At 35.0% G+C, this 23,778-nt stretch overlaps 1 protein-coding gene across 2 annotated transcripts in view; it reads left to right on the top strand.

Moving 5' to 3' along the window:
- The window catches only part of RARS2 (arginyl-tRNA synthetase 2, mitochondrial), a 68,935-nt gene that overhangs the window by 12,404 nt on the left and 32,753 nt on the right, over nucleotides 1–23,778 (top strand). For both annotated transcript variants that reach the window (XM_036024448.1, XM_036024447.1), the window contains exons 3-7: nucleotides 4,315–4,414; nucleotides 5,744–5,827; nucleotides 14,894–14,991; nucleotides 20,074–20,129; nucleotides 22,630–22,713. In XM_036024448.1, the coding sequence (XP_035880341.1) occupies nucleotides 4,315–4,414; nucleotides 5,744–5,827; nucleotides 14,894–14,991; nucleotides 20,074–20,129; nucleotides 22,630–22,713 (422 nt within the window). The remainder of the gene's footprint in view (nucleotides 1–4,314; nucleotides 4,415–5,743; nucleotides 5,828–14,893; nucleotides 14,992–20,073; nucleotides 20,130–22,629; nucleotides 22,714–23,778) is intronic.

The following is a 23,778-nucleotide window of genomic DNA, read 5'->3' as shown; positions in this document are numbered from 1 at the left end:
TTATTTTATGAAATGTTAAAGGGACTTATCTAAGAAAAGAAGATAAAGAAAAAACATGTATAGTAAAAGGACAGCAAACTCACAATTATTAACAACCACACCTAAAGCAAAACCAAAAGAAACTAAGCAAACAACTAGAACAGGAACAGAACCACAGAAGTGGAGATCACATGGAGGGTTAGCAACAGGGGAGTGGGAGGAGGAGAGAGGGGGAAAAGGTACAGAGAATAAGTAGCATAGATGGTAGGTTAAAAATAGATACGTGGAGGGCAAGAATAGTATGGGAAATGTAGAAGCTAAAGAACTTATGACACACGGAGGTGAACTAAAGTGGGGGAATGTGGGTGGGAGAGGGTGTGCAGGGTGGAGGGGAATGCAGGGGGGAAATGAGATAGCTGTAATAGCATAATTAATAAAATATATTTAAAAATAAATGATAAGTGTTTATCATTTGGCTAGAAAACTGTAACATTTGGATAAAATATCCTCTAAGTTAATTAATAAAGACAAGAAATTGACTGCATAGTAAGCATTAAAGCTTAGGCTTTAGAAAGATATAAAGATAGAACCATCACTATCAATATGTCCTTACGTTTTGTCCCCTTTGTCAGGATTTTAAATAAGAGCAGGATAAATATTCTAGCTCCCAGAATAGGACAAAGAGGTAAGTGAAAAAGGAAAAGAAAGCTACATATGGCATTATAAAACAGAATATCTTAAAAGTGGCCTCCTGCCACCTCCTCTATATTGAATCCTAAGAACAATGCAACTACTGACCTAAGAACTTATGATTATATATAAATGGATATACTATTCTAAACTGGTTACCTATTTCATAAAAACTATCAGTGACATTCTGCATAATCATGGGATTGTCTCCATTTTTCTTTTATGTTTCAAAGGCCTTTAATAAACTGACCTGCCTTGGACTATCTTTTGAATAAGACTTCCTTTACCTGCCTGGAGCTCCTTTTGGTAGCTGCATTTAAACAATCTGAAGTACTAAGATTGTGGTTAATAGAAAGTAAATATTGAAGAGGACCACAATTTTTCTAGGCTACAAGTCTAAAATTCTACATATTACATTTATTTAAAACAAATGCTTTGTCATCATAACGCAAATGTCTTTTAGAGTACTAAAACCAAGGCTAACTTGTTCTATATTTCTAACTTTATTCTAAAATCCTCTTAGTTCCAGGAGATTAAGACATGTTTTTGTTAATGTGGCTTATTTAATGTGATATGAATCAATTTGCTTAGGTCTCCTAATTCAATTATATTTTCAGCTATGGTGGAACCTCTGTTTAGTACTGATCGTAGTAGAGAGGATTAGTAATTGTTACAAGCCAGTAGTACTCAAGTCCAGGGATTTCACTCTAGCACAACAACAGTACCTCCTCAAAAGGAGTGGGAAAGTAGCTGTTGCTTTCTAAACTATTTTTTAACTTAAACATCAATTTACTACTATTTAATAATAATATTAAGTTGTTAATACTAATTTAATAATGTTTGTTAAATATTAAAGTAGAAGAAATAGATTAATGACCCCTATGTACCCATCAATCACTCATTGATACATAGCCAGTTTTGTTTCTAAATGTTTTCTGAGTGAAAACATTTAGAATGTTTTCAGTTCTGACTTTTTACATAATTCACATTCAAGAATTACATCTTTAAATAGAGCAGAAAGGTATATAATTGGAAGCTCCCAAAATGAAACAAACAAAACTGACCATGTGCCAATGACAGTAGACACCCCTACCCACTCTCCTGCTTCACCATGGCTTATTTTGACAACTACTGTTTTTCATAGTCTAGGTGTTATGTTATGTCTTTTTAAAGGTTTTATAAATTAATTTGTTTTTCTATCACAAAAGCAAAACAGATAATTTTAAGGAAATTTAGGAAAATATAGAAGTACAAGAACAGAAAAAAATTCCCATTAGTCTTACTGCATTAAGATATCTGGTGTTAGCAAGTTGGTATGTTTTCATATTTTCTTTTTGAACATATCTGGCAGCCTGTAAGAAAACATAGTTATAAAACTACTGTATGTTTGATTCTTTAATCTTTTCCCTTGACATCATTCTTTTTTTGTAAATATCACTTTTAACAATGGCTAAATAATACTCTAAATGCTCCCCTGCTGATAGACATTTAGAATGTTTCCAGTTCTGATTTTTAACATAATTCACATTCAAGAATTACATGTTCAAGTAGAGCAAAAAGTTCCTTGTAGGTATATAATTGAAAGCTCCCAAAATGGAAAACTGGGAAGTAGGTCAAGTCTGGTCGATTCCTGCATACCTCCTTAAAGCATTTATTTCTCTTTTTGGTCTTTTTTTACTGCCAAGTAACCCTTCACATCATTTCATAATTCATGTTTTAAATATTCCTAGTTTAATTATTGTTAATCATTTTTAATAGACTAAAATAATGATTTTTAAAAATTTTTCTTACCATTGAAATAATTGGGGATATTTGTGATTCAACTTAGATAATCAAATTTTAAATTAAATTGAACTTTTTTATTATTTATGTCTAAAATAAAATTGTAGATGCCTCCTACCAGTCATTTTTAAAAACTATCTATAGAACATCCTATGACCTCTTTGTGTTTTCTAAATGTTTTGAGAATCATTCTGTATGTTTATGGTTATTTTTAACCTTTTATAAAGTGTCCTAGCTAAATGTCAAAATTCATAGTTTAATCTTTGGCATATTCAAATCTGTATAATTTCAATTAATATTATTATGGTATACTATGATAGTATAATAGTAATACTATTTCAATTAATAGTATTACTTTTAAATTTTTTTCATTTAAAAATTGTGTGTTATTTTGTTATTCCCATTTTATTAAACTGATTTGTTCAATTTCCCACATTATTGGCACAAACACTTGACTAAGCTATCAGAGTACTTTGGAAATAATAAATAAAATAAATACATTTAGACTGTATATGAGTCTCTACAATTAAAATTAATCTTTAGAAAAATCAGATGGCCATTTAATCATTAGAGAATACTCTTAGGGAAAAAAAAAGTATAGTTTTCCAACCAAGCTAGTATAAGAACTACAGACAGAATAATTCCCCAGGGCTCAATACTGGTACTATTAAACATTTTGTATTTAACATTAGAATTAGGATTAGTATTATTTGACAAGAACTTAATTTCTCAGCAACACTATGAAGTAGGTACTATTACCATTTTACTGAGGTTACAAGGGAGGTTTAAGCAACATGCCCAAGATCACACAGGCACTGATTAATAGACAGACATGGGTCTGTTTAAGTTATAGCTTAAATATCAGTAGATAAGTTTGGGTAGGTAAGTATAATTCACACTAGTCTGCTGGATAATTGACGAATGCTCAGGAAAATTCTTTATGGTCATTGTTGACTGGGTTCTTTAATGGGCTATTAAATAGAAGAGACACAATTTTTTGACATGCTTCTAAATTTTAACAGTGATGACAATGGAGTCATTTGTGCCCCTCTAAAATGTGTCCTTTTCTTTTCCTTTTTAAATTTATGTTTTACAGTTGTTGCCATTATTTCCCCCTCTGGCTCCCTCTACCCAGCCTGCCCCCCACTTTCATAGTTAGTCCTTCCCCCGTCATCCATGTGTATGGATCTGCACATATTCCTGGACTAATCCCTTCACCTTCTTTAAACAGTCTCCTCTTTCCTCCTCCCCTCTTACCTCTGTCAGTCTGCTCCATGATTCTGTGCCTCTGGTTCTATTTTGCTCATTCGTTTACAAAATGTGTCCTTTTGTGTCAATGTCCAGTAGGCTTGACAGACACTGGTTCAACCCACTTATTCTGCTCATAGAGTCTCATTCTCTGGTTCCTTATTAAATATCAGATGTTCAATATAGGTAATAATATAGGTATTTCTGTGTCAGTTAAAAATTATTTTACATTTTGAACTATTGCAAACCTACAGAAAAAATTATAGAGAATAATGTGATGAACACTCACATGCTTACTTTCTAACATGTCAGGCCTTAACTTTTTTCAAAGTGGCTGTTCTACTTATCTCACAGAGATATGAAGCTATTGTACAATACAAGTAGATAATAGAAGAAGAAGAATTTTATAAGATGATAAAAAGTAAAGGTCTAAATAAATATACAAGGTTATAATATTTTTAACTTCTCTGCTTTGTATATTGAAAGCATAACAACCTTTTTCTTATAAAATTATGTCAATATGGAGAACCCATATTGATTTGTCCTTTTTTGGGTCATACTAGTAATGTCTGCAGAGTAACAACAACATTTTCCTATTTCAATGTCTGTCTTCAGAGAAATAGCTGATTTTCAGCTTTCTATGGAGTCTCTGTTGGAGAACAGTGACCGTTCAAAACCAGATATTCAAGTTCAAGCCACAAGACTGGCAGAGAAGGTACTTTAGCACTATTACCTTTTTTGACTTTGTAATACACTTATTATTTTAAGGAAAAAAATACTCAGCAGACTATCTCAGCAATAATAATGAATTTATTAATGTTTCTATGTTGAGGGTGCCTTGGAAAATATCACTTAAATTCATTTTACCCTTGTACTATAAGATTAGGGTGATTTTTCAGTTTAGTTACAGACCATTCCTCTTGAGCTGACAGTGTTCAATTTTTTGTTTAACTGCTTACAGGAGGACTGAAGTGATAATTAAAATTTCATGTTGAAGCTGGATGAACTTCTGAATTTAGGAGAACAAGCTTGATAAATTAGAGCAGTGGGTTGCACTTTTTAAAATGAGTTTCTGAGAAGATGATCATTAAAATATGAGAGGAAATGATTAGATGGAAATAGAATCATGGTTGTAGAGAGAAAACAGTTAGATGATTTAATAAACCTCTTTAATTTCTAATTTTTCTGTTAAGTTTGGTATCTAAAGGGGGAATTGAAAGAATTGTAGACAATGACCAAATTGTTGGTGTAATACCATCAGAAAACGCAGATGTTGAACAAGATATTTTTTTTTAATAAGGTTATATGTGACACAAAAGAGGTGTCTGGGTACCCTATAGACCTAGAATAGTAAGGGTCATTATCACAGAAAACAATGTTTGAAGAATGAGAATTGTAAAGGATGTTTGGTAGTTGAGTAAATAGTTATTTGATCAAGAATCACCTCAGATTTTTCTCAGGAATTATACCAGGAATAGAACCATCCTAATTACAATATTTAGTCTTAAAAACTACTGGCTTCTCATTGACATCAGGTATTCCTTCAAGTTCCATGGGTATGTTAGGTGCTTTTGAATAGCTGGTTAAAATTTTAAGGCATACTCATTGAATACCAAGTATTTAAATTACTTACATTTCATGTGTTGGTACAAGTGATTTAGCATAGGCCCTGACAGAATGTCATGTTCTGTGGCCCTCGCAAAATGTGGGTGAGATAAAAAGAGTTCGTTGCCTGTCCAGGTGCGTAAAGTGTTGCTGTTATTCTTCAATGTCAGATGGAGAATTTGAGGTGAGGGAATGAGAAAGAGGGAGAGACTCAAAATACAGAATACTGTTCTCATCAGGAAAAGAAGAAAACATGCTTACCCAAGTAGAATGACTGTCATAAAAGACTGGCTTAAGGCCCAGGTTCAGATATAATGACTGAGAGAGATGATCCACCTGCTGCCTTTGGACAGTTGAAAATCGGATAGTTTTAGAACTACAACTCTTATTAGGCTTATTTTATAACATACTTATTTTACTTCATTTGTTGTCTTTTCAGCTAAAATGTGATACAGTGGTGAGTGAAATCAGCACTGGTCAAGGGACTATAAATTTCAAAATAAATAGAGAACTATTAACAAAGGTAAGAATGGGTTATTACAGCTCTTACACCTTTACCCACTGCTTTACTACAGTAGTTTCCTTAACTTACTGTGCCTCCTCCTGCCTCAAAGCTTTTGCACATTCTAATGCCTCTGCCTGGAGGGCCACCTCACATTCACTTCTACTTATCTTTCAGATCTTAATATTTCCTGGCAGTGGCTTTCTGACCCCTTCATTTATACACTCCCATAGCACTGTATAGCTCTCCTTGAAACACTTACCATAGTTTCTATTTTACATTCTTTTTATTTGATTAATGCCTGTTGTCCTTTAAACTCTAGTTTTCATTAGGGCTTACAGTTTCTGTTTTTCTAACTCTATTGGATCTTCAGTTCCTAGCACAATGCCTGGCAAGTGGTAGGTATGAGATAACTGTTGAATGAATTAATGGACTCTGTATTGAATGTAAGAAAGTACTGCTGGTTTCTGCTCTCTGGTAGCCTATAATTTGTTGGAAGCATAAGATTTATAAGACATATATCTTATAAATTTATAATACAGCTTCTTTTAATAAAACAATACTAAAGATGATTGGTACAATAAGCATAAGAAAAATCAAAGGTGGAAAAGTCAGGATGTCCTAGAGGATTTGGGGAAATCACATAGAGGAATTGGGTTTCACATGAGATCATGATAGCAGTGACATGAGGCCTTTTGTTAAGAGTTTCATCTCAATTAAACTTTAAAGTTTACCATAATGCATGCTATCTAGTGTATTATTAAAAACACATACACACCTGCATTGAGTTGGTCAGACTTAGTAAATGCTGCCTCTTAAAAACAATTATAAAACCAAAATTTCTAATATATTTTTTCACTGAAGGAGAGATACTGTCTCATACTTGTCTCTAATTCTTTTAGATTTTTTCTTTTTTCACTTCAAAGTAGTTAACCAAAAAATCAGTTACAAGGAAAAGAAGGAAATTTTTTTGAGCTTTTTAAACAGTGTCTACAAAAGCCTACTAGGCTTTTGATAACATTTCATGTCAATTTAGCAAACCAGCCCTGGCTGGTGTGGCTCAGTGGATTGATCCAGCCTGCAAACCAAAAGGTCACCAGTTGGATTCCCAGTCAGAACACAAGCCTGGTTGTGGGCCATGTACTGGGTTGGGGGCATGCAAGAGGCAACTGGTCGATGTTTCTCTCCCTCTCTTTCTCCCTCCCTTCCCCTCTCTCTAAAAAACAAATAGCATCTTTAAAAAAAAATTAGCAAACCATGAGTCTACTATTTTAAGTAAGTAACCTTTCCAGTTGTTGTCTTAATTTTATTGAAGTAGATATGCAACTCATCGAAGTGCCCATCAAACTTTAGGCCATTTGATAGGCATCAATATTGTACTGTTTTTGCTTTTCCTAAGATGGGAATATGTGCTGTGGTAGATAGAGTTTGCCTTTTTATTTTTAAATTATTTTATTGTTGTTCAGTTACAATTATCTGCATTTTCTCCCCACCCCATCCAAACTCACCTCCCTCTCTTGCTTCCACCCTCCCTGTTGGCTTTGTCCATATGTCCTTTATAGTTGTTAGAGTTTGCTTTCATAGCCAGCTTACCTGAAAGAGATGTAGTTTTTATTTTAAGTCAAGATATAGACCATACTTTGTTGTGTATAATGTACATGGTTTTGCCCAGCTTTTTGAGGGAAAAAATAAGGATACCCAGTAGTACCTGAAATACCTTGTGTTTCTTGTGTTTGGTAATTCTTACATAAAATTTCTTGTACCATAATATGTTTAAAAATAAATGCTGAAATTCCTTTGTAATACAAGAAACAACTACCTAAATATAAATTAAATAAATAAATTAGGAAATTAAAACAAAAGAATTTTTTTCTCATAGTTTGGGCCACAAATGTGAGTGTGCATTATACACAGGAAAATACAATATTTACTTAATAACTTCAACATTTAATAGCCATGAATTTTCATCCTTTATTACAATTAACAAACAGATTTTCACTGGCTTAAGGAGCCCACTTGCTATTAAAAATATTCCCAAATTCTTCTCCATTGACAAAAGAGAGAATAACAGTTAGGGCTTCCAGGTCCAGCTACTCTTCCTCACATAGAAATTCTCCCTTCATTGTGTCCTTAAGGATCTGGATCTTAGTGTGATTTTGTTAAAGGAACAAGCCCATTGCTTACAGTATCTAAGCAGTGAACAAACACCCATAGTCTAAAAAGAGGGTATTGAAAGTGTCTGTATTGAAAGCATAACCAAATTATGCTTCCTAATCCCTGCACCCTTTTCCTCCATTCATCCCCTTTCCCCCAGCCCCAACTGATAACCCTCCAAATGATCTCCGTATCTGTGATTCTGTTCCTGTTCTGCTTGTTTGCTTAGTTTATTTTTTTAGATTCAGTTGTTGATAGTTGTGAATTTGTTGCTTTTTTAATGTTCGTAGGTTTGCCTTTTGTTCGTAATGTTCATACAGGTGCCTTTTTCTTTTTCTTAAGTAAGTCCCTTTAATATTTCATGTAATTATGGTTTGGTGATGATGAATTCCTTTAGCTTTACTTTATCTGGAAAGCACTTTATCTGCCCTTGCATTCTAAATGATACCTGGATACCTAATGATACCTAAATGATCACTGGATAGAGTAATCTAGGTTGTAGGTCCTTGCTTTTCATCACTTTGAGTATGCCTTGCCAGTCCTTTCTAGCTTGCAAAATTTCTTTTGAGAAATCAACTGATGGTCTTAGGAGAACTCGTTTGTTGGTAACTCTGCTTTTCTCTTGCTGCTTTTAAGACTCTCTCTTTATCTTTAATCTTTGGCTCTTTAATTATGATGTGTCTTGGTGTATTCCTCTTTGGGTCCAACTTGTTTGGGACTCTGTGCTTCCTGGACTTGTGTGTCTATTTCCTTTGCCAAATTAAGGAAGTTTTTTTTTCATTATTTTTTCAAATAAGTTATCAATTTCTCGCTCTTCCACTTCTCCTTCTGGCACCCCTATGATTCAGATGTTGGTTCATTTACAGTTGTCCCAGAGGTTCCTAAACCTATCCTCAATATTTTTGAATTCTCTTTTCTTCATGCTGTTCTGATTGAATGCTTTTTCCTTCCTTGTGTTCCAAATCATTGATTTGATTCTGGGCTTCATCCTCTCAACTGTTGGTTCCCTGTAGATTTTTCTTTATTTCACTTACTGTAACCTTCATATCTTCCCTTATGTTTTTGCCATACACAGTGAGTTCTTTGAGCATCCTGATTACCAGTGTTTTGAACTCTGCATCTGATAGATTAGTTATCTCCATTTTGTTCTTTTTCTGGGGATTTGTTCTGTTCTTTCATGTGGGCTGTATTTCTTTGTCTCCTCAGTTTGGCAGCCTCACTGTGTTTATTTCTGTGTATTAGGTAGAGCTGCTTTGACTCCCTATAAGAGGCACCTGTAAATTGTGTGGGGTAGAGCTTTAGGTAATCATGAGGGTGGAACAACCTGCTTCACACTCTGTAGCTCTGTGTGAGGGGAGGGTTCAGAGAGGGGATAATGCCTCTGCCTGGCTTCTAGAGGTTTGCCAGCACTCTCCTTGTTTCCAGTCACTTCACCCACTTTCTGTATGCAACTGGTGACCTTCCAGCTGTAGCCCTGGTCATGAATCAAAGAATGGGTGAGTTTGCATTCATTCTAGGACCATTCGGGCCCTTTAAACGAACTCTCTTGAAACTCTAGCAGGTTCTTCCGCTGTCCCAACCCCCACTGGTTTTTATAGCCAGAAGTTATGGGGATTTACCTTCTAAGCACTGGAACCCTGAGCCTTGCGTTCTGGCTTGGGGCTAGGATCACTCACTCTCAAGGTATCTGTCCCCATTTTTATCCACCATATGTGAATGTGGGACCGCCCAATCTGCCACTGCCACCACCACTCCATGCCATACTGCCTCTCCACACATCTCAGCACTCCACTCCTCCTATCCATCTGAATGAATGTGGCTTCTTTAAATCCTTGGTTGTAAGACTTCCATACAGCTCAATTTTCTGACAGTTCTAATTGTTATTTGTTTTGAGAAATACTTGTACTTCTCTCTGTGGTTGCATGAAGGAGGTGAAGTGTGTCTACCTACACCTCCATCTTGACCAGAAGTCATATACTATAATTTTTTAATGATAATTATTTTTTGCTTAAAGTCTAATTTCTTCTACATCTGGGTCTATTATTTCTGGCCTTAAATAGTGGTCTTTTGTGTGCCTAATGAATTTTTCAGGTCATATCAAGAAAAAATATTCAGCTCTTTTAGGACTATTAAAAATCCTTTTTATTTTTTTTTTTACATTTTAGAGTTATTAAGATTGACTTGTAGCCAGTGATTTATGTCCAAAACTTACTCCTGAAAAAGAGAATTATGAATATGTCATTGCTTACACATGTACAAACTTAGCCTGCATGAAACATTACCTGTTTGTGAATTGCTGTTGAGTTATTAGCTCTGCGAGCACTGAGGATGATTAAATGTTAGCTTAAGTTTGCATCGCTAATAGTGGCTTACACTCTCTTCATATAAATCATTCTCAAAGGTAGGAGGCTAAAGTATGAATTAGATGCAATAGAAACTGCCAGATCTCTGGGACTAGATCATAAAATTTCAAAGCTAGAAGATGATATGATCAGTTCATACATTGTGAAGAACTGTCACTTTGGTATCAGATCTCACCTGTTAGTAGCTTATGGGATGACTTTCAAGAGAAACTAACTTCAAGTAATAATAATTTCAGATTGTGGAAAGAAAAAATAAGAGGTTAGCTAGGAACCAATCCTGTTTTTTATGTATGCCTTAGAAGTACCCAGTGGATAACATCATTTTTATTTCACATATATACATGCATTTTTTTATTTGCCAAATTCAATTTTACATGCTTCACTAAGACTTAAGAAAAAAGAGATACTGATTTAAATGGTTCTAATTTTGGTCATTATTTTACGAATTAAGTTTATGTCAGTAGGCAGTCAGGATGCATTGAAGTAACGTGTAGTGCAGTTGGTTGAACACAAGGAAAGAATTAATAATTAAGCACTTTTCCACCATTGACTAAAGAATTCACTAGACAAATAGGTAGTGGTAGCTCTCTTAGCAGTCCTGTTGAGAGCTATAGAAAAATAGCAACCAACAAAGAGTTAGGTAAAATGATAAAAGTCATCCACAGAAAAGTGATGGTGATAAACAACAAGTGCTAGCCAATTAGAGTATTTGTTAATTTGTTAAAGCACTCCAAAAAGTGAAAACTTTGGTAGATTTAATTTCTGATTATATACTCATTATGCACCTATATTTGCATTACTGGTACATCTTACATTTAGACATATTGATGAATAGATGAACATCTAGCTTGCTCATCTAGCAAATTCATCTGGAATGAGGGAATTTACTAGCTCACTGCCAGTCTAGAGTTGATAGCTTCTATGTGCCCATTAATTTAATAAACCTTCTGCTTATTATTTACCGGGGACTATATTACTGAAATCTAAAGATAGCTCCTCCTGCCCTCAAGGAGCTTATGATCAAAAATAGGAGCATAAAAAGTAATGTAAAGTGTGATGGATATGATAATGTGATGAATAATATAATGGAGGCAAGCTTAAAGTTGCAATCCAGTGTAAAGAAAGTTGCACTTAAGTCTGTCTTGAGGCGAGAAGAATAACCTTGAATTGAGACAAAGATAAAAAAGAATTTACCTGGGTGATACAAGAGCAGGCAGAGAGGACAGCTTGGGCCAGAGCACAGACAGTCAAAAACATGTCATGGTCTGGAAATCAGCTAGTATGCTTTGAGTATGCTATGCATATAGGATAGCATGGGGAGGATATGAAATTATACACTGTGAAGGGCCTCATATGCTCTGCATAAAGAATTTTAGCATTTTCCTCTGTGTACCACAGCTAGAACATATGATAATTTTTGGTATTACACTAATAAAGTTTCATTTTCATAGTTATACAATTGACTCTTGAACAACACAGGTTTGAACTTCATGGATCCACTTATACATGGATTTTTTTCAATAAATGCTGTAAATGTATTTTCTCTTCCTGATGATTTTTTAAATATGTTTTTCTCTAGATTACTTTATTGTAAGAATACAGTATATAGTATATATAACATGCAAAAATGTATTAATAGACTGTTTATTGATAGGGCTTCCTGTTAGCAGTAGGCTATTAGTAGTTTTGGGGGAGTCAAAAGTTATACATGGATTTTCAACTGCACTGGAGGTCAGTGCTCCTAACCCCTTCATTCTTCAATGGCCAACTGTAAATTTATATGTACATTATAAGAAGATAGCTGTTACTGCTTTGTTGTCGTTATTGTTTTGTAGTGGTATCGCTGACATATGATGGGGCAGAGGGTACAACTACAATGATATTTAGGAGGTAGCATTAGCTGGGCGTGGTGATTAATATCTGATTGGTTGTGGATATGAAGGAGGGAAAGGGGTAATCTTAGGAACTCCTGTGTTTTAGACTTGATTAGTTGGGGGTAAAGTTCATGGAAATGGAGAATGCAGAAGGAGGAGACATGTTAGGTTGGCCAAAAAGTTGGTTTGGTTATTTCCACAAGAGCACTCTGATAGCATTTAGTTGTCTTTAACTTCATTTGAAACAATTTTGTTAGATTGTATGGTAACCACTGTACTATCAGCATGCATTAAAAATAAAACTTATCAAAATCAATGAATTTTTGTGTAGCCATTTTAATATTGAAGATGGAAGAAAATACACATTTTCAGCATATTATGCTTTATTATTTCAAGAAAGGTAAAACAACTGAAATGCAAAAAAAAAGATTTGTGCAGTGTATGGAGGAAGTGCTGTGACTTATCAAACATGTCAAAGGTGGTTTACAAAGTTTCATGTACACCAGTTAAAGTTGATAGTGATAAAATCAAGACATTAATTGAGAACAATGAATGCTGGAGATGGCCAACATACGAAAATGTCCAGATCAATAAAGTTACTCTTGAAAATGAAAAATGTACCTTTTATTTTATGGAAAAAACGAACTTTTTGGCCAAACCAATATATTCTGTTTGAAGTGCTTAGGAGAGCTGTCCAGACCTAAGCTGGATATATCACTCTGTGGCACAGGCGGTATTTTGTTAGGTAAGTAGTAGTTGAAGTCTTAGCAATTTATACCTAGGAGATGTGTAATGTAAGGACTAGAAGCAAGGAAGGAGTACAGGGTGAGAAGTGGAGCGACAGGCAGTAGAAGAGAAGCCTGCAAAGGAAACCAAGAGGCAAAAGTCTGTAGAGAGTGGTGTCAATACAACCAAAGAGGGAGGGTCATTGCAAGAGGAGAGTAGTCTTCAGCTAAGATAGTGTGTGAAAGGTGGGCATCCCTGGGGAACACCAGAAGGGACAAAGGGATCAAAAGGGATTCACTCTAGACTTGAGCTTTACCTTGTTTATTTTTTATTTTAGAAAAAGAATGTACTCATAAAAGTAATATATTAAAATTTAAGCATTCATTTAGGTTTGGCATTTAGAATTTTGATTGGAGAGCACTTTCAGTGAAATAGTAGAGAAAAAAGCTCCAGGTGGCAAGGTGCTCCAATTGTAAAAGGAATGTTTGGAAGTGAAGCATATAAGATAGTTTTTCATTAAAGTTACTTTTTTGTATTTGTGCCAGAGAAACCAATGAACTGAGAGTCATTTATAAAGAGCATTCTAACTTATTGCTGTTACCATTTGTGGAGTCTACCATCCAGTGCATAAAAAGGGATGGAAAGTGAAAAAGATGGGTAGACTTTAACTTTAGAACAATCTGAGTATGATTTTCTTCTTACTGTTTACCTCTCCACTTGCAGCCTTCTTGTCACACATATTCTTGAAGTAATTAACATTCAATAAGGCACCTAGTATATGACAGGCACTTTTCTCTTTAATGTCTCTGTGTTATTAATCCTTTATCTCTGTGTCCTACTGTACAGTGTGAGTGAAGAGAATGTTTTCTTTGTGTCCTTGGGCAAATACTGGTACATACTGTTTCTGAACCTTAGTTTTTGCAGCGGTTTGGTGAGAAATGTTGCCCACCTCTAAGATTATGAGGCTTAAAGATAACATAAAAGCATCTAGACTTGAACCTAGCGCTCTGGAGATGCATCATAAAAGTATTATTTTGCTGCTTCCTGCTGCATTTCTGCCTTTTCCATTAAGTGACCATCTTAACTAACTCTCATTTATGATCATAAAATTCTTCATGTCATGAACTTCATATTTAGGACTCAGAATCCAGTTTGAAAAGCAAAACAATATAAAAGTAGTAAAAGTCTATCACAGTAAATTCAAAATCCTAAAATAAATAATCACCATTAGCAAAATAAAATATGAATTTTGTGAACTATATAATAGTCTTCTGTTAATAACTAAAAATTAACCTAGACTATGTTTTGGTTGTTTCTGTAAAATTTCCTGGCTTTTACTTACATAGCCAATAGTCATTTGAGTTCTAATTTTTTATTTGTTTTCTACCATTGCTTGTGATTATTAGTATCACAAAAAATAGCAGCAGCATGCAATAGCTAGCACATAAGCTATGGAGTAAAACAATTACATGACTTAATAGCCATATGACCTTGGGTAAATTACTTAACCTCTCTGTGCTCCTACTTCCTCATTTGTAGAAATGATGTCTATCTCTTAAGGCTATTGTGTGGATTAAGTGAGTACATGCATAGAAAATGCTTAGAACAGTGCCTGACACGTAGTATGCAGTCAGTAAAATATTAGATGTTGCTCCTGGTTTTGGTGTTATCAGTAGTGTTTGCTGTGGGACTTCTGGCAGTTACTTAACCCCTCTAAACTTCAATTTCTTCACCTGTAAAATGCTTACATGATTAATCACTATGCGGAGGAATAGACAGGATGTATTGTATAAAAGAACACAGAGCCCTGTAGACAGGAACTCAAGCAGGTGGTGCTGCTCGCATTGGTATAAAATTCTCAGTTCTGTAAATTAGAATAAGCAAATCAGCAACATTTAGTTCCCAGTAACAAAGTAGTTTTAAAAATTGCAGGTTCTTTCTATCATTAAATCCCAGCCTTTACTTTTTAGACAGTGCTAAATCAAGTAATCGAAGATGGCTCAAAATATGGATTGAAAAGTGAGCTTTTCTCTGGTCTTCCCCAGAAGAAGATTGTGGTTGAATTCAGGTTAGTGCTACTCTTATGTGTTGGTTAATCAGTTGGCTGAGCAGGTGACTATTTTACTATCATCATCTGAGGTCTCATAAAATTACATGTGGAAAAATTGAAAACCAGAGAGATTATATTATTTTCTTAAAATCACAATGAATTGAATAAAAAGTTTTATACTCCAATAGAAAAAAAGTCTAGTGATTATCATGAGCTCTTTCTTTTTTTTGAATTTGAGTATTTAACAGTTACTTTTTTTGAAGAACTATTTCTTCATTTTAGTAAAATTTTAAAGCAGAGGTAATTGTTACTACCATATTAAAAATTTTAACATAATTTGATTCCAGGGAATAAAACCTTGTAGTATTTGTCATATATAATTTTAAAAATTATCAGAAAAACAGCTTGAAGTTTTAATATATTTCTAAATAGTCTTCATAATAACTTTTTGATATGCTATCAGTACAACTATCTAGTATTTGAACTGTTTTTAATTAACCAAAAAAGAAAAGGAAACACTTTCAGAGCATAGCTGACAGGTTGACAGCTTGTAAAAATTATCAGAGGTGTTGAATTTGCCTTCCTAAAACCTGAAGAAGAGTCTTAATGAATTTTTTTTGATATAGGAAGCTAGAACTTGCTAGAGCCTTTTGTTTCCTTAAGTATATATTTCTGTGGAGGACTTTAAAAATTTAATATGGGAAATAGGACTGCGGGTTTTCTAACTCATTATAACTTATGAGGATAACTTGATTCAGCTTAGATATGATTAACACCTGCATAATCAGAAGCAAATGGGTTTTATGGTTTCCACATTTGTACTGCTTCTACCATTCATTTCTGTCCTTAGGAAAGACATCCTGTAAGATTCTGTAAACTCATCTATTTATGATGAGGACTGATTGCTGACTAACTAATGATCCTATGGAGCAGAGAATATGAATAAATCTTATACTAGCAGTGCACCTCAATCATGATACATAAATGTTAAGCTTAAACATTTGTTGTATCAGAGAGGATAGGGACTTCATGTGGTCCCCCGTGAGGCCACCTTCCAAAGCAACTTGCCTGTTGTTTCAGTACCTCCTCTTGCATTATGTCAAAACTGGTATGGCTCACCAGGTTAAGCAAAAGCCTGTAAACCAAAGGATCACTTGATCAATTCCCAGTCAGAGCTCATGCCTGGGTTGCAGGCCAGGTACCCAGCTAGGGGCATGCAAGAGGCAGCCACACATTGATGTTTCTGTCCCTCTTTTTCTCCCTCCCTTCCCGTGTCTCTAAAAATAAATAAATAAAATCTTTTTTAAAAATACTTAATACAGGGATTAGCAACCTTCAGTTCATGGGCAAAATCCAGTATGCCACATGTTTTAGTAAAGTTTTATTGGAACACAGGCCAACACATTCAGTTAACATGTTGTCTGTAGTTGCTGCTTTTATACTACAGTAACAGTTGAGTAGACTTGAGTTGAATAGTTGAGGTCAGGTGGCGTGGCCTGCAAGCCTAAAATATTTACTATCTGGCTCTTTAAGAAAAAGTTTGCCAACCCCTGATTAAAACAACCATTTTAATGTTCATGACTTAATGTTCACAGATCAAGAAATCAGGGGTGGTTTTAGCTCAATGATTCTTTTACTTCCCTGTGGTCACTTACACAGCTCTGTTTATCTAGAGATTATACTGGGGCTAGAAATGCAGGTGGCTCATTTATTTGTATGGCAGCTCACCCGAGGGCTGTCCAGGCATCTCTTTCCACATTGTCTCCCCAACAGAGTAGCCAGACCTCTTTACAAAAGTGATTAGGGTTCCAAGATGGTAAACACATATGGTCTTGGAATAGGCACAGCCTCACGTCTGTCACATTCTGCTGCTCAAAGCAAGTTACAACATCAGTCCACATCTGGGGGGAGGAAAAAATACACTACATCTCTTAGTGGCAGAGATTCGTGGCCATCTTTAATTCTTTTCGTGTCTTCACATTGATGCAGGACACATCACCTTCTCTGGAGAGACACTTCAGTACCCTGTTATTCTCACAGCCCTTGCTTTTACCTAATGAGCAGCAAAGGAAAATCAGTAGGGAGGTGGTATAGTATCTGTCCCCATGTGTACCTTTTTGAAATCATGCCCTTTCAAGCTTCTTGAAACTTGAAAAGTTGCCACCAGTGCTCATTTCTAACACCTTCTTTCTCATTTTCACTTCCCCATCTTTCCTGCCCAGCCAAGCTCAAAATACCAAAACCTTAGTTTTCCTTACTCATTTATTCTCTGGCTTTTCTCCTCAGTTTTTGTTTCCCATACAGTGCTCTTTTTTTATTTATGCTTGCAAGAAATGTCTAACAATAACCTGTTCTATTTGAGTTATAGGCTTTTTCTATGATGGTTTATTTGCCTATGGATTTACCCCCTCTACTTTTTTCCAAAGTGGTTAAGGGTGGCTAGAACTTAAATGAGCATTTGAGCTGATGAAGGCAGAGTCCATTTCTCAGTAGCCATATTTGCTGTCTGTCATTTTCCATCTGACCTTGCTGCGGGCCGACCACAGCTGTCCTCCTCCCTTGAAAGTTTTCTGGCTGCTGTGGTGCTTACCATTGTGGTTTCAAAGTAGAGACAAACAGGTGGGGGATGGAGCAAAATTGATAGAAACATTGTTCTTGAATTTCTTCTGAAAATGAGAGAGGTGATAGAAGAGAATGTTTTAAATATATAGTGTCTCAAGTAGACCAAGCAACTTTCCCCCTAAAAGCAAGAGATATCATCACAGTGCTCCAAAAACTTGCCCCCTACATCGAGATGATGATGATAATAGGTAACTTGCTCAGGGTGATAATTCTAACTCTGACTCTGGAAACTGCATACCTAACCTTTACTGCTTTCCTGATACATATATGTGTTTTGTCAGATTTAGGAGCAGAGTGATGAAGTACCACAGTAGAAGACTGTCCATCATAGGTGGTGTAAAACTTGAAGATAACTACTGTTGCCTCTCTCTGCAAAGTTGGCCCTTCTCTTACTTTATTCAGATCAAACTTGTAGGAGCAGTCAGTGGTGATAGCCTTTCCTCGTCTTTCCTCAACATAGTCTTCTCCTACCCTCTGCTGTGCCCAGGTGAAGTGTTCTCACACAACAGATTGAGGACCTCTGATTACAAAAATGAGAAACCAAAAGATGAGGGTACCAGTTCTAACTCCTAGTAACTGGTTTGGTGATCTCTGGTCTCTTTTCTTACCTGGAAAACAAGAGCAATAATATTTGTCTTTTCTTATAAGATTGAGGAAATTAACATGAAATTTTTTACAAGTCCCAGTAAGGTGTCCAAACTCTAATTCATTCACTGCCACTACTTTGGTTGCCAGGGAGTTGAATTTGTATTTTCCATCTTACTGTTTTTCCTTCCCAATAGGAACATGGTGCCAGAGGATGGCGAGTTGATGATTTCAAGTGGCTTTTTGTTAAGGCTGAAGACCTACATAGACTCAATTCTTTTATCCCTAGAGGAAAAAACACAAAAGCTCTGTGAAAGCTTTAAAAAGTAATATAAACACCTAAAATACTATCAATACCTTTGAAAAAATCAAAGATTGAAAAAGTATATTCAGTGAAGAGAAAGTCTTCCCATCCCAGTTTCCTGGTTCTCTCCTTTGGGCATTCACCAAACTAGCTTTTTGTTTAGTCACCTAGAGATATTCTTTGCCTTCATAAACAGATGTCACACATTATATGTTGTTCGACTCCTTGCTTTTTTCACTAAACAGTGTAACTTATGTTCTTTCAACAGCAGGACATCCAAGGCTGGTTTGTAATTTTGTTGTTTTGTAGTAGTATTTGTTGATCTCTTTTTAAATCAGCTTTATTGAGCTGTAATTACATGCAACACAGTACAGTTCACCATATTTCAGCATATACTTTGATGAGTTTTGGCAAAAGTGTACAGGCTGCATAACCACCACTACAATTATGTATAGTAATAGAACTTTTCTATCTTTGTTTTCTACTTTATTGATTTGTGCTTTTCTCTGTATTATTCTTTTATTCTGCTTACTTAGGTCATCCTTTTCTAGTTTTTTAAAGGAAAACCTTAGGTTATTGGTTTGAAGCTTTTTTTTTCTTTTCCAATATAAACATTTTGTGCTATAAATTTTTCTTTAGCTCACAAATTTGCTGTTAAGGCAGTCCTAGGGATCACCTTGTTTGTTCTCATTCTCTTAAAATCACAGACCTTAACTACCCAGCTTTATAAAACTAGTGATTTATATATTTTTCTGGCTTTCTGGTTAATTCATCTTTTTAATATTGAAAAACTTATAGAAATTTTAAACATATACAAAAGAGAAGTAAAATTAAATCCCATATACTCATCACCCAGATTCAGGTGATCAAGATATTGCCACATTGGCTTTATTACCTCTTTTCCTTGTTGTCCCAGTTCCTCCATCTGTAAAATAAGAGATAACAGTACCTCACTCACACTTCTTATGGGTATGAAGTGAGTTAATGCATGTTAAGTGCATAAAACTGCCTGTTAGTAGTGAGTGCCTTAGAAGAGTTTGTATTGTTAAATTATTGATTAAGACTTCTTAGGCACACAGAGGAGTGATAAAAGTGTTGATTGAGAATTTGGAGTGGTGAATCAGACTTTTGATTGTTCTGGAAAGATTACTTCATAAATATTTTTTATATTTTTCTCTTTTAATTTCTGATATAATAAATATTGATAGATACTACCCATACAAACAAAATTTCTTGGGACCCTCAATAATTTTTAACAAGATAAAGGGTTTGTGAACTGGTACACTAAATTTAATTCCCTATAGTCAACATTGTTTGTGTCAAAACAATATTTCTGAATGTCTTCATTTTTAAACTCAATCCTTAAATGTATCTGCTTCTTCTTAAGTGTGCCACTTCTGTGTATGGCACAGCCTCATGAATCACAGAATCAGTTTCTCTAAGGATGATTCTTTGAGTTCTAACTTATCTTTGCCACAAATTACCAAAGGCCTAAGTCCCCAGATGTGTTAAACTCTGGAGGCATGACCTAGTTCATTTTAGATCTCTTGTTTTTAGAACAGAAATATAATTTTTTATATTATTTGCAGTTCACCTAACATTGCCAAAAAATTTCACGTTGGACATTTGCGTTCTACCATCATAGGTAAGTGTCATTTCACAGAAAATACTAAATGTGTCTTTGATAATCCAGTCTTATGGTTTAATGCTTAAATAACAATAGAACAAAAAGGTTTAAATTTATATGAACTTGATGCTAATCAAATATTACATGAAATGGGGAAAATTGGTTTAAAAGTGGAAAAGAGAAATTTGTTCAAAACGAAAAGATTAATTCAAAAACCAGTTTTAACTGGTATATTTGTTATGATTTTAACTTTTTAAAAATATAAAAAATATGTATGTATATGAGAAGATCTAAAAGATGTAAAAATGAAAATAATTACCATATTTTTCAGACCATACGACACACCTAGGTTTTAGAGGAGGAAAATAGGGAAAAATTTTTGAAGCAAAACATGTGGTAAAATATTTAATAACATAAACAACATAATATTTCACCAATGTAAATGTAAACAACTCAACAGCAGCATTAACTACCATTATTCCTCCCAAATTGGTTGGGGGTGAGGGGACATGCATCTTATAGTCTGAAAAATACAGTAATGTGGAGCTGGTAATAATCTCTCCCAATTTTTTTGTTATGTATTTTGTTTTAAAAAAGAAGCAATGTTGTATGTCAATTATATCTCAATTTAAATAGAAAAAGAAACTCAGTCGTAGTGATGGGTGTGCTAACTGAAGTGTTCAAGACTGGAAATTGAAACAAGACTATTCTTTTTTTTTTTTTTTTTAATATATTTTATTGATTATGCTATTACAGTTGTCCCATATCCCCCTTCACTCCCCTCCACCCTGTGCCCCCTCTCCCACCCATGTTCCCCCCCTTTAGTCCATGTCCATGTGTCATACTTATGAGTTCTTTAGCTTCTACATTTCCCGTGCTATTCTTGCCCTCCCCCTATCTATTTTCAACCTACATTCTATGCTACTTATTCTCTATACCTTTTCCCCCTCTCTCCTCCTCCCACCCCTACTGCTAGCTCCCCCATGTGCCTTCTATTTCTGTGGTTCTGTTCCTATTCTAGTTGTTTACTTAGTTTCTTTTGGTTTTGCTTTAGGTGTGGTTGTTAATAATTGTGAGTTTGCTGTCCTTTTACTATACATGTCTTTTCTTTATCTTCTTTTCTTAGATAAGTCCCTTTAGCATTTCATAAAGTAAGGGCTTGGTGATGATGAACTCCTTTAATTTGACCTTATCTGAAAAGCACTTTATCTTCTCTCCCATTCTAAATGAGAGCTTTGCTGGGTAGAGCAATCAGAAACAAGACTATTCTAATAAAGATTACTATCATACTTCATAGCTATAATGTTTAAGTGCAGTTATTTTAGCCTTCTTTTTTATCTCATGGCACACATAAACTGATTACTAAAATCCCACAAAATCTGACATCCAAATTGCACAAAATCTGACCAAAAAAAAAAAAAAAAAAAAAGCAGGTAATTTTGATTCATTCACACCGTGGCTGTTGTGTTGGCTGTTGTCATTTCTTTATTTGAAAATCTAAGGAAAGAGGTCACTGCCCCCAACTAAACACATAGTAGGGTACTGCATGTTTTAAAATTCCTTGCAGCATAGCAGTGTGCCTCTTGAAGCACACCAGTTGACAATTGCTGGTTTAGTGTGGTAGGTTTATGATTTTTAGACATTTAAAACATATAATGCAGCAGTCCAATTTAAAAACTGCAATTAGAATTGGAACTGACTTTGAAGTTTATCTCATCTAATCTGCCTTTCAATATGAAAATCTGTCTACTGCATGCTTCAATATAAAAATCTGTCTATGCATGCTTAAGAGAAAGTCATTTAACCCATACTTGAATACTTCTAAGAATTAGAGAAATCAGCAGTTGTGGCATACATTATTATTAAACTGGAGTCAGCTTTCATTGTTCCTAAGTTCTCAAGCTGCATTTTAAAAGAAGAAATGATTGGACTTGATGAAAAAAGAATGTAACAAATATACAGTGTAAGAAAAGCAAAAAAAAAAAAAAAAAAAGAAAAGCTACATGAATAAGTCAAAATTGAAGGAGTGATAAAAAGGAATGATGGATAGATCATGACAAAGTTGTTATTTAATAGTTGTTAAAGGAACTATTTGGACCAGGAAGACAGAATATTTATTGAAAATCTACTCAGCAAAGTGAGCTATTTAGAAATAAAGCCAATATCGCTCAGGGTCTTTAGGGCACAGCCATATTGCCTCTTATTAATTACCAAGACAATTTTATTTTCTGCCTTTGGCATTGACTTGGATGTGTTCCCTACTCCCATTAATGTTAATAAACACTCTGTTCTTGGGAAAGTTAGGAGATTCCTTGTAATAAGTGCCCCCACAATAATTTCTTACATTCTATAACATAGATGAAAACACAGTACTGAATGTTTTAATTTTTAAAAAACTGAATTGGTAAATTTTACCAAAAGAATTTTCTGTATTATACTTTGACAATAGAGAAGCACATGGTTCTTTTGCCAAAATGGATAACAAGAATGAGAAACTGTATGTTTTATTCATTACTAGGAAATTTCATAGCAAATCTCAAAGAAGCTTTAGGACATCAAGTAACCAGAATAAATTACCTTGGAGATTGGGGCATGCAGTTTGGTAAGTAAGTTTGATATTTTATTTTTCATTTCACTGTTAAATTTAATATGTTTTAATATCAGGTCTCTTGATCATGTGGACAGAATATAGGCAGAATCTCATTAGATAAAGTAGTGCTTCCTACCTGTTTTTTTTCTTCCTAATGGCTCTTTGCATAAATCTTGTATTCTATTTATTAGACTAATTCTCACCACACAAGTAAGTTTTGAGGGAGGAAACTTCACACATTTAGACAAACACCCAATAAATACAGATTTTTGTGGTTTTATTAAAGAAAAATCTCTTATTTGTGAGTTAAATGGACAAGTAAATATACAGGGAAGAAATATAGCTATATATACTCTTCTCAAGGCCCACCTCTATTTTTAAAGATTTTATTCACTCTCAAAGAGAGGGGAATGGAGGGAGAAAGAGAGTGAGAGAAACATGGACCCATTGCCTCTTGCACGTGCCCTGACTGGGGACCTGGCCTGCAACCCACGTGCTTTGACCAGGAATCAGACTGATGGCCTTTCAGTTTGCGAGATGATGCCAAAGCCACACAGGTCAGAGCAAGGCACCATTTTTTAAAAAGACTTTATTTATTTACTTTTTTAGAGAGAGAGGGGAAGAAAGGGAGAGAAACATTGATATGAGAGAGAAACATTGATTAGTTGCCCTCCCACATGCCCCAGCCGGGGACCAAACCTGCAACTCAGGCATGTGTCCTGATAAGAAATCGAACCAGTAACCTTTCCCTTTGCGGGACGATGCCCAACCAACTGAGCCACACCAGCCAAGGTGTGACCCACCATTTTTAAAACAAGGGAAGTCCAGCCTCCCTGGGCCCCCTACATGTTTTTATATCCTGGGCCCATGATCTGGAGGAAAAACAAAGAGGAAGAGAGGGGTGAGACCCAGACTGAGAGGTGCCACAAATTATCTCCAATATCAAGAATTTAGTCAGAATCATTCCTAGCTCATATACACCAGTAATCAGGGTATGGAAGGGCAAGACAAATGTAGTTGCTAAGGTGGTGGAGGGTTGATAGCATGTAAAATGCAAGTTTAAAATATCTCTGACCA

This window comes from Phyllostomus discolor, chromosome 4, assembly GCF_004126475.2.
Source record: "Phyllostomus discolor isolate MPI-MPIP mPhyDis1 chromosome 4, mPhyDis1.pri.v3, whole genome shotgun sequence".
NCBI classification, from domain to species: domain Eukaryota; kingdom Metazoa; phylum Chordata; class Mammalia; order Chiroptera; family Phyllostomidae; genus Phyllostomus; species Phyllostomus discolor.
The sequence above is the reverse complement of the archived record's forward strand: the minus strand, read 5'-3'. Positions and strand labels throughout refer to the sequence as shown.